The following is an 11,571-nucleotide window of genomic DNA, read 5'->3' as shown; positions in this document are numbered from 1 at the left end:
AAATTCATTGTGCTGCAGCGCTGCAAAACAGGTGATTGCACCCAAGTCACCCATGCTGCAGCACTGCAAAATGGGCGATTGCAGCCCCAAACAGGCCGTGCCGCAGCAATGCAAACGGGCAATTGCACCTCAAACCGGCTGTGCTGCAACCGTGCAAAATGTGCGATTGCACCCCTCAAATTGGCCGCTGCACCCCGAAGCTGCCCCAGTGATGACTCACTGTTTGTGAGCATCTGCAGGTCCTCGACGGAGGGCGGCGAGCCCTTCTTCTCATAGGGGATCACCGTGTTCAGGTACTGCAAGAAAAAAAATACCCAACCCCAAAACCCATGCAAAAAAAGAGAGAGAAAAAGAGATAATAATCAAAAATGCATTTCTTGCACCTCCTCACGTCACTGCAATTGCCAGGTCGTGTGACCGCAAGCTGCCACGTTTATAGGCTGATGCAGTAAAGGGTTTGTTTTAATTTGCATATGGGTTTTGGTCATGTTGGGGCAAAAAAAGGCGAAAGAACCTGCTTGTCGGCGGTGCTGGAGCCGAAGGTGTGCCGGATGCCTGTCTGCAGGATGCTGGAGATGCCCTCCATGCTGAAGCGCTGCGGGGAGCAGTAGCCTGGTCCCTGCAGGTCCCCTTCCGCATCCCATGTCCCCACATCCTTGTCCTCACCCATCCAGGTTCCACATCTCCATCCCCACGTTCCCGGCCCCATGATCCATCCCCATCTTGGTCCCCATATCCTCGTCCTGCTCCCCATGGCCTCATCCCCATCCCAGTCCTCACGTCCCATCCCCATCCTGGTGCCTGTGTCCTGGTCCCCATGTCCTTGCCCTCACCCTGGTCGCATGTCCCCATCCCCATGTCCTCCTCCCTGTCATGGTCCCCATATCTCCATCCAGGTTCCCACCTCCAAGTCCCCATCCCCATGTCCTTGTCCTCCTGCTGGTCCCCATATCACCATCCCAGTTCCTGACACCATTCTGGTCCCCCCCCTCCCCATCCCCAAATCCCAGTCTCCATCCCATCTCATCCCTGTTTTTCCATTTTGGTGCCCCCACCCCATGCTGGTTTCTGTCCCCACATCCCAGTCCCTGTCCCCAACCTAGTCACCCACATCCCTGTCCCAAGCCCCAGCCCTGCCACCCTCCTTCCCTGTGAGCACCCTCACCCTGCCCACGTTACCTGCAATCTCATCCCTGCAATCACTATTTTAACTCTGCAATTGCTACTTCACCTGTGCAATGACTATTTCATCTGCGCTATCACTATTTCACCTGTGCAATCACTGTTTTATCCATGCAACCGCTATTTTATCGGTGCAATTGTTATTTTTATCCATGCAATGGCTATTCTATCCATGCAATGGCTCTTCTATCCGTACAATGGCTATTTTTTAGCTCTGTAATCTCCATTTCTATCCATACAATTGCTATTTTTGCCTGTGCAATCACTAGTTTACCCATGCAACCACTAGTTTATTGATTCAGTTGCTATTTTATCTGCTTGCTATTCCACTTTTGATCTCATTGCTATTTGCTCTACACAGCCGCTATTTTATCTATCCAACTACTACATTATCTGTGCAATCGTTACTTTGTTCGAGCAATTGCTAGCGACTCTACCTGCCTGCTAGTTCCTCTACTCTATCTATCCAGGAGCTATGTTATCAATGCAACTGCTATTTTATCTGCACAACTGCTATTTTATCTGCCTGACTGCTGTTTTATTTATGCGATAACTGTATTATCTGTGCAATTACTGTAGTAGGTACCTGATTGCTGTTTTAGCTATCCAGTTTGCATTTTATCTATTGACCTGGCATTTTATCTGTGCAATTGTGATTTTATCTCCCCAGGCGCTGTTTTTCTCCGTGCAATCCCTAATTTCTCTCCCTGCTTGCTACTTTGCCTATGCTATTTCCCCCATGCTGTACCTTGCGGGGCATGTGGGGGCCACGCTCGGGGCGCCCGCCCTGGAGGCTGAGCCCCTTGTCGCGGCGGCGGCGCCGGGCGGCCTCGCGCTGCTCCCGCTGCTCGCCCTGCACGGCCAGCAGCGCCCCGATGAACGCCGTCTTCACCTCCTTCTCGAAGGCCAGCTCGTCGCGGCGCGCCAGCTGCGCCACCAGCTCCGCCGAGAGCGCCCGGCTCGCCGCCTCTGCTCGCCCCGCCGCCGCCGCCAGCTCCGCTGCCGACAGCCGCCCCAGGCCTGCCGCGCCGGCAGAAGGTGAGGGGCATTGCACGAAATGGAAAGTGCAATTGGAGAAATGCAGGGTGCAGTTAGCAACATATATTTGCAACTGGAGAAACGCAGGGTGCAGTTAGCAACACGTATGGTGCAACTGGAGAAATGCAGGGTGCAGTTAGCAACATGTATTTGCAACTGGAGAAATGCAAGGTGCAATTAGCAGCATGTATGGTGCAACTGGAGAAATGCAGGGTGCATTTAGCAACAGGCATGATGCAACTGGAGAAATGCAGGGTGCAATTAGCAACACGTATGGTGCAACTGGAGAAATGCAGCGTGCAGTTAGCAACATGTATTTGCAACTGGAGAAATGCAAGGTGCAATTAGCAGCATGTATGGTGCAACTGGAGAAATGCAGGGTGCAATTAGCAACATGTATGGTGCAACTGGAAAAATGCAGGGTGCAGTTACCAACACACGCTCCAACTGGAGAAATGCAGGGTGCAATTAGCAACATGTATGGTGCAACTGAAGAAATGCAGGGTGTAACTGGAGAAATGAACACTGCGCAGTGCTTTTAGCCGCATGCGGTGTGCACGTGGGCAAAGGCGCAGTGTGATCAGTGAAATGCATGGTGCATTTAGTGGCTCGCGCGGCACACTTGGGGAAATGCATGAGGTACCTAGCAAAACGCACGGTGCAATGGAGGAAATGCATGATGACCGGAGCATTCAGTGATGTGCATGGTGCATTTAGCAAAATGCACAGTGCAAGCAATGAAAGGCGCTGTGTGCTGCATTTAACATGCACACTGCACTTGGGGAAAGGCACGAGACATCTAGCAAAACACATGGTGCAACTGCTGAAACGCCTGGTGCATCAGACAGCAAAACAGACCATGCACCTGGAGAAATGTGTGAGGTTTTGCAAAATGCACGGTGCAATCAGTGCATGGGGCATTCAGCAAAACGTGCAACACTTGGTTGTTTGCGAGGGGCTTTTGAGGCAACGCACAGAGCGAGGAAGTGACACCCGCAGCAAAAACGCTGGGTGCAATTGGTGAAATCCACAGCAGGCGCAGGGTGCATTCACTGAATCACTAAAAGCAACATTTCCCCCCGCCCCTGCACTGGGACTCTTTTTTGGGGCAAAAATCCTCCTCCCGGCCCCATATCGGCCGAGCAAGCCCCGAAGYCTGGTGGAGCCCTCTAGTTGGGAAAGCTCATCCCAATTACCCGGATATATAAGAATTTCTCCTAATTTTGGCTACGGGACAGGCCTGCAAGGGAGGAAGCCACTTTGGGTGGTGAGAGAAAAAAAAAACGTCGTTTTGGCTGCATGGATGCAGCCCTTGGCTTTATTCCCACTCGGCGGGACCGAGATCCAGTTATTTAACGTGGAGAATGAGGGCGTTTTGCAAGCCAATGCTTTCGGTTGTCCGATCTGGCAGGAATCATCCTCAAAACGGGCCCAGCCGTACCTTCGTGGGAGCAGTTGTTGTTGGAGGCGGGGGAGAAGGYGCGCAGCTCACGCAGCAGGATGGGCTCCGTGCCCCCATTCTCGCCYGCCAGCTCGGCCTCAGCCTCCTCCTCCTCCTCGTCTTCAGCCTCGGGGTCAGCCTCGGGATCAGGCGAGCTCTGCATCAGCTCCTCTAGCTCCTCAATGACCTGTGGGGCAGTGGAAAAAGCCACATCCTGCCTTGTACCTGCGTCTCACGCCTGAATTTGCACCTGCACCCRCATTTGCACCTGCATCTCCACCCTGCATTTGCACCCATTTGCACCTGCATTCCCATTTGCACCTGCCTCTGCATTTTGCACCTGAATTTTTATCTGTCYGTTCTTGCATCTGCATCCTGCACCAGAATTTGCACCATGCACCTACATCCTGTGCTCGTATCTGTATTCCACACATGCATCTGCACCCACATCCTGCACCTGCACCCTGCACCTGTGCCTGCACCTGCATCCTGCATCTGCATTTGTATCCTGCATCTGTACCCAGTATCTACATCTGCACTTGCACCCACATCCTGCATCCTGCRCCTGCATTTGCCTCCTGCACTCGTATCTATACCCACACACAAATCTGCAACCTGCATCCTGAATCTATACCTGYGTTTCCACCTGCATCCACATCAGCATCAGCATCTGCACGTAGGTCTGCATCGATGCCTGAAACCACACCAGCACCTGGCATCCACACCTGCATCTGCATCTTGCATCTGCATTCGTCCTGGCATCTGCCCTCACATCTGCATGTCTGTATTCATACCTGCATCCTCCATGCACATCTGCACCTGTATGCTGCATCCACATCTGTACCCTGCATCCACATCCGCATCCTGCACTGTCTACTCYAGCATCCGCATCCATTTCTTGCATCCGTAACTGTAGCTATATCCGCATGAGCACCTGCATGATGCTTTCACGTCTGCACCCTGCACCTCCCCCTGCACTTGCATTTCTGYCTGCATTCACACAGGCACCCATACCTGTACCTGCATACGACACGCATGTCTGCATCCTCGCGTGTCCTGCATGCACAACCACACTCGCGCCTGCATGCTGCATCCACATCTGCACCTACCCACATCAGCATCTGCATTTTTTTTCTGCATTTACATCTACCAGTGCATCCACATCTGCATCTGCATCCACACCTTCTCTGGCTTCTGTACCAGCCTCCTGCACGCACATCTGCAATGTTATTTGCATCCACACCTGCATCTGCATTCACAGCCACATCTGCATCCCCATCTGCATGTGTGTTCATAGCTGCACCCTGCAGCAACACACATATCTACCTCCTGCATGTGCAACTGCAACCTGCACCCACACCTGCATCCTTCAACCTCACCTGCACCCACATCTGTGCTTACTCCTGCACCTGCAACCTACATGCACATCTGCATCCTGCATCCCATATCCACATCCCTAATTCCCACCTTCATCTGCATCAACACCTGCACAAGAGCCCGGCAGCCCCTGTGCCCCAGAACTCTGGATTTGGCCTTTTTTGTGCTTTGAGAAGACACTGTGGCTCCATGCTGGGTGGGGATGACCCAGCCCGGCACCGGGGGAGTGCGGGGTGCACAGGTACCTGCTCTGCTGTCAGCAGTGGCTCCTCGTTGATGCCAGAATCCTGCTCGCTCCTCTCAGTGAGCTCTTCCTCCTCGTCATCCTCCTCCTCCTCTTCCTTCCCGCAGAGCTGTGGGGACACATGGGCTGTGGGGGCACCGGTGGCATGGCCCTCCAGAGCAGCCAAGGGAAGAGATGGCAGCAGCAAGAGCTGACTGGGATGTCAAATGGGGGGCTTGTTGGACAGGCACATGGGAAAGCGACACAGGATGGGAAGACGCTGGATGCGGACACGGGGCGGGGAAAGGTTAGATGAGGATGTCGGATGGGGATGTTGGATGGGGACATGGGACAGGGAGAGTCTGGAAGGGGAGAGGTTGGATAGGAACGCAGGATGGGGAGATGCTAGATGGGAACAGAGGATGGGGAGAAGCAGGACAGAGACATGGGTTGGGGATGCTGGATGAGGAAAGGTCAGGAGGATGTTGGACAGGGAGAGGTTGCATAGGGAGATGGTGGGGGGGGAGAAGTTGTACAGGGACATGTCGGATGAGGATGTTGGACAAAGCGAGGTTGGATGGACGTGGGATGGGAAGAGGGTGGATGGGGAGATGTGGAATGGGGAGAAGTTGGACAGGGATACATTAGATGGGGACAAACTGAATGGGGACATGCGACTGGGACCTGGATGTTCAGGGACATGGGATGGGGAAGAGTTGGATGGGATTGTGGGACAGGGACATCAGATGGAGAGATGTTGGATGGGGACATGGGATGGTGACGTGGGACAGGGATGCTGGATGGGGACATGGGATAAGGAGATGGGGAGAGGTTGGATGGGGCCATTGGACGGGGCCCACCGTTTTTTCCCCATCTATGGTGACCAGTTTCCCCTGTTCCGTACAAGATGCCCCCAGGAACGTACCTTTTCTGCCCCAATTCGCGATGGACTCATGAACATCCCAAGGAGCTCGATTCGGTGCTTTCGGGGGCCGTTTCGCTGCCCTCCCGCAACCCCGACTGTGGCTATTCGTGGCGTGTGCTTGCTACAGTGGGGAAAACACCTTTTTCTCCCCCAAAACGCACCACCCTGGCCCAACAGAGCCCCAGTCTTTCCCATTTTGGCGTGGTTTCCCCCCAAAAGGAGGGAATGACATCTCCAAAAAGACAGAAAATGATATTTTTGGGTAGTCGGAGGAGCCCCCTCCCTTCCTGATGGTTGCCAGGCTTGTGAGTGGATTGACAGCTGTTAATCATCATGGGGTAGGATGCTGGGGGGGCAGGGTTTTTTTGGGGGGGGGTCCCGAGCATACCTGGGGGTCGGCATCATCGGGGGCCTCGGTGTCGGGGAGCAGCCAGCGCCGGGGGGAGCCGGGGGGGGCAAAGCTGTCAGTGAGGGCGTCCCAGACCCTGCGGGGAGGCGGGCGATGAGCGGTACCCCAAAACCTCCCCCCAAAAATGCCACCTGCAAACGCCCCCAAACGCTGTTTGCAAGCATCGCGCTGAAATACTCCAAAATGCCCCCAAAACACCACTCCAGAACATCCCGAAATGCCCCAAAACGCTGCCCTGCAACACCCACAAAACACCCCAAGACGCTGTCTGGAAAAACGGCACCAAAACAGTCCCAAATGCCCCCAAATGCTGCCTCGAACCCCCCCCCCAAATGCCGCAAAATGCAAACGTGCCAAAATGATCCTCAAAAACTCAGAAATGCCCCCAAAAGTCCCCCAAAACCTCCAAATATGCAGAAATTGCCCCAAAACGTGAATTACAGCCTTGATGCTCCAAAACGCAAAAAAAAGAGGGAGGGAAACATAAGAAAAATGGGAAAGGGGGGGGGAGAGGGAGGGAAAGAGGGAGGGAAACATAAGAAAAATGGGAAATAAAAGGAAAAAAAGTGGGAAGTAAACAGAGGAAAAGCAGGGAAAAGGCAAAAAAGGAGATGGAACACCTCCCTTCCGCTGCTGCCGCAATTTAAGGCAAAACCACCAATTTTCCCCCTTTTTCCCCGCTCCCCAACCTGCTGCTTTTTTCATGGCCTCAAACCCCCAAATCACCCCCAAACAGCCTCAAATCACCCACAGGGACATTCATTTTGGGTTATTTTTTCCCCTCCCAGGCCCAGCCCCATTTTAATTTCCCTTCACTCTCGCTTTCCATGTATCAACACACAAAAATGTGTTTTTTTTTAAATTTCCTATATTTAATGAAAATGCAGTGAACCGCAAGAAGAAAAAACCCGAGCAATTAGCCCCTAAATTGGCTTTTCTCCCGGTCTTAAAGGGCCAGCGTCCAGCAGGGCCAGCTGCTGCTGGTGCTTTTTTTGAGTTAATCGTGGCCGCAATTGGTTAATAATTAGGAAAAAACCGCTGCTTTTCAGCCCCGAAACCATCCCCCACGCTGTGTACACAGGGCTCATTCAAAAGCAGGGGGGAAAAAAAAGCCCTTTTTTGCCCAAAGCAACGCACTAAGCAGCACAAAGCGGCGACGGCGGCGCTCCAGGCACCGGGCCAAAAATCCCCGTTTTCTTTTTTCCCACCCTACAAAACGCCGCCGATTTGGCTGCTTACAAAAAGCAATCGGGCTAAAAGCGTGTTTGGGTGCAAAAAGCTAGGATTTGGGGCTTTCTGCCCCTGGCGCTCGGCGAGAAATGAGCATCTAGGGCTGCAACCGGGCAAAACCCTCGTGTGGGGCAGGCACGGATGGAGCAGCCCCGCTAAAATCTGCACAAAACGGCCTTTTTTCAGCAAAATAAATAACCCTCGTTGAAGCAAAAAATATGCATTTCCACGCAAACGCCGCTGGAGCAGGATCTGCTGTGTTTTGTGGCTGGGGCTACTCATAGTTTGCTCCATAGTTCATTACAACGCTACTCATCGCTTGCTCCACCGTGACTCGGTTGGTTTCACCGCTACTCATGGGTTACTACACTGTGACTCATGGGTTGCTCCACTGCAACCCATAGTCCACTCCACCGTGAGTGAACCAAAGTTCACAACCTCAACCCATAGTTTACTCCATCATGACCCAAATTTCACAACCTCAGTCCAGTTCACTCCACCGTAACCCAGTGTTTACAACTGCCACCCAAAGTCCACTCCACCACGACCCGAAGTTCACAACCTCAGTCTGTAGTTCACAACCTCAACCTGTAGTCCACTCCATTGCGACCAACAGTTCACAACCTCAACCTATAGTTCACTTCACTGTGACCCAGAGTTTACAACCTCAACCTACAGTTTACTCCGCCTTGACCCATTGTCCACTCTACCATGACCCAAAGTTCACCTCAACCCATACTTCACTCCGCTGTGACCCATAGTTCACACCGCAGTACTGTTTACTCTGCTGATACTCATTGTTCATGCTACCACCACTCACAGTCTACTCCACTGCCACTCGTAGTTTCCTTCACTGCTATTCTCTGTTTACTACATAGTTTTACTACACCGTAACTTGAAATTTGCTTCACTGCCATAGTTCACTCCACCACTACTCAGAGTTTGCTCCACCACTACTCAGAGTTCACTGCTACTCATGGTTCACTCCATTGCTACTCCTAGCTTACTCCATCACCAGGCACACCTGCTGCATGCACTGCTGGCAGTCGTGGACCTTACTCACTCCTCATCCTGGAGGCGCTCCTCCTCCTCCTGGGCCTGCAGGCGGCCCCGCACAGGCGCCAGAGCCTCGGTGGCAGCATCGTAGTTGCGGAAGCAGACCGTGAGCTTCTCGTCGAACTCCTGCACCAGGTCCTCCATTGACTTGAAGCTCATCATCTCGGCTGAGAAGCTCTCGAGCTCGGCCAGCGCTGGGTCTGTGGGGCCCCGTGGGGGCCCACTGCCGCTGCCCCCGATGGGGCCCTCCTCAAACTCCTCCTCCAGGCTCACCAGGGGCGCCTCCATCCTCACTGTTGCCTGCGTCACCGCTTTAGCTGCCAGGAGAGGGGCCCTGTGAGGCTCATGGAGGGACTAGTAGTGACCTGGTAGTAACCAGGTAGCAACCTAGTAGTTAGTTGGTAGCAACCCAATAGTGACCTGGTAGTAACCCATCAGCAACCTAGCAGTGATGGTAGCAACCAGGGAGCAACCTAGCAATGATCTGATACTGACTTGGCCGTAACCTACTAGTGACCTGGTAGTAACCAGGTAGCAACCTAGTAGCAACTTGGTAGTAACCTAATAGTGACCAGGTAGTGACCTAGTAGGAAACTAGTACTGACCTAGCAGTAACCTTGTACTGACCTGGTAGTAAACTAGTAGTAGCCCAGTAATAATCCAGTAATAAACTAAGAGTATCCCACCACTGCCCTAAGAGCATCCTAGTAGTGTGTGAATACATGCCAACAGCAGCTCCCRCTGTCCTGCTACTAGAGTAGTATCTTAGTAGTAGCCCAATAGGACTAGCAATACCCTGCTCGCACCTTAAAAGTACTCATGTTGCCCTGAGGGAGTCCCCAAAACATCTAAACATCATCGTTTCTGGTGTTGCGCCAACATCTGAGTAGTATCTTAGTAGTATGCCAGTAGTTTCCTAGCAGTGGCCTGATAATACCAGCAATGAGCTGCTAGTATCCTCAGAGTATCTCAGCACTCCTCCAAGAGGATCACAAAAAATTTCCTAACACTGTTTTTTCTAGTGCCCTGGTAGTATCTCTGTATTTCCATAGCATGCTAGAAGTATTTTACCAGTATCAGCAACATCCTAGTAGTATGCTAATAGAACTGCAGTGCTGTAGCACTGCAAAGTATAGCTCTTTCTAGTGCACTGGTAGTATCTCAAGGGTACCCTGAGGGTATCCAGATAGTATCATAGGGGTCTCCTCATAGTATCATGGGGCATCCTAAGAGTATCATAGGGACATCCTGAGAGCATCTAAGGAATATCCTGGTAGGATCTTAGGAGAACACCAATAGTGTTTTAGGGATATCCTGATAGTAACTTTGGAACATCCTGATAGTATTTTAGAGGAACCTCAATCCTGTCTTAGGGGTACCTCAAGTATCTCAGTAGTAACCCAGGAGTAACCTTTTCATAAGCCACCTCACTGCTAGGAAGCAAGCTGCTACTCTAAACTGTCCCAGACTCTTTCCTGCTGCGACTAGGGTAGATGGGGGACTACACTCAGCTTTTGGTGGAAAATTTGGCCAGATTAGGAAAATTGTTGTTGCCTTTTTTCTTTTCTGTGGATGGTTGGAGGTGCTGCAGTGTCACTGCTGCGTGTCCACCTTTCCATTATGCTGGAGGGGGTTAAGTGCTGCAAGGCACCTTTGTGCAAGCCAGGTGCAAGCATCACGTAAACCCTATGCAAGCCCCATGCAACCCCCTCGCAAGGCCATGCAACCCCTTTGCAAGCCTGGTGCAACCCTCATGCAAGGCCATGCAACCCCTTTGCAAGCCTGGTGCAGCTGCCATGTAAACCCCATGCAACCCCCCTGCAAGGCCATGCAACCCTCATGCAAGCCTGGTGCAACCACCATGGAAACCCGATGCAAGCCCCATGCAACCCCCCCTGCAAGGCCATGCAACCCCTTTGCAAGCCTGGTGCAGCTGCCATGTAAACCCCATGCAACCCCCCTGCAAGGCCATGCAACCCTCATGCAAGCCTGGTGCAACCATCATGTAAACCCGATGCAAGCCCCATGCAACCCCCCTGCAAGGCCATGCAACCCCTTTGCAAGCCTGGTGCAACCATCACGAAAACCCCTTTCAAGCCCCATGCAACTCCCCTGCAAGGCCGTGCAACCCCTTTGCAAGCCTGCTGCAACCACCATGCAAACCCAGTGCAAGCACTATGCCAGCCCTAATCAGGCATGCAAGCCCCACACAACCTCTGTGCAAACGCAGTGCAACCCCACGCCAGCCCTGGCCTGGCAGCAGGACCCTCACGGGCCCTGCTGAGTCATCCACGGTGGCACAGCAGCATGGAACTGCACGGGGYGCGTACGCGTCTGCACGGAGGTGGGCTCTGTGCAAGCACCCTCTCCTCGTGTGCAGCTCTGCACCTCGTGCACCCCGCAGCCCCCATGCAGGTGCGCACTGCTACCTGCGTGCGCCAGGCGGACACGCAGCACGGGCATGCGCATGCACCATTGCACGCCTGCACCGCGCACACGTGCACCCCCACACGGGTGCGTGTGCATCGACCTTGGATGCACCTCCACACCTACGCGCTCTGGTGCAGGCACGCGTCAACGCACATGCGCGCCGTGTATGCATGCACCTGTGCACCCCCCATCCATGCATGCAACCCAAACGCATGCACTGTGCAGGCGTGACCCCCCCCCAACGCGCATGCACCGTGCAC

General features: G+C 53.2%; 1 protein-coding gene across 1 annotated transcript in view; it reads right to left on the bottom strand.

The window, feature by feature from the left end:
* Positions 1-9,411, bottom strand: part of FEZ1 (fasciculation and elongation protein zeta 1) — an 11,500-nt gene extending 2,089 nt beyond the window's left edge. The window contains exons 1-7 of the mRNA XM_085318153.1: positions 8,889-9,411; positions 6,575-6,671; positions 5,284-5,391; positions 3,662-3,848; positions 1,931-2,202; positions 515-595; positions 65-296 (exon numbers count right to left, since the gene is read on the bottom strand). Coding sequence (XP_085174279.1) covers positions 65-296; positions 515-595; positions 1,931-2,202; positions 3,662-3,848; positions 5,284-5,391; positions 6,575-6,671; positions 8,889-9,169 — 1,258 coding nt within the window. The 5' untranslated portion in view covers positions 9,170-9,411. The remainder of the gene's footprint in view (positions 1-64; positions 297-514; positions 596-1,930; positions 2,203-3,661; positions 3,849-5,283; positions 5,392-6,574; positions 6,672-8,888) is intronic.
* Between the last annotated feature and the right edge of the window lie 2,160 nt (positions 9,412-11,571).

This window comes from Rhea americana, unplaced genomic scaffold (genome assembly GCF_003343005.1).
Source record: "Rhea americana isolate MKP2758 unplaced genomic scaffold, rheAme1 scaffold_522, whole genome shotgun sequence".
NCBI lineage: Eukaryota > Metazoa > Chordata > Aves > Rheiformes > Rheidae > Rhea > Rhea americana.
This window is presented reverse-complemented; position numbering and strand designations above follow the sequence as displayed.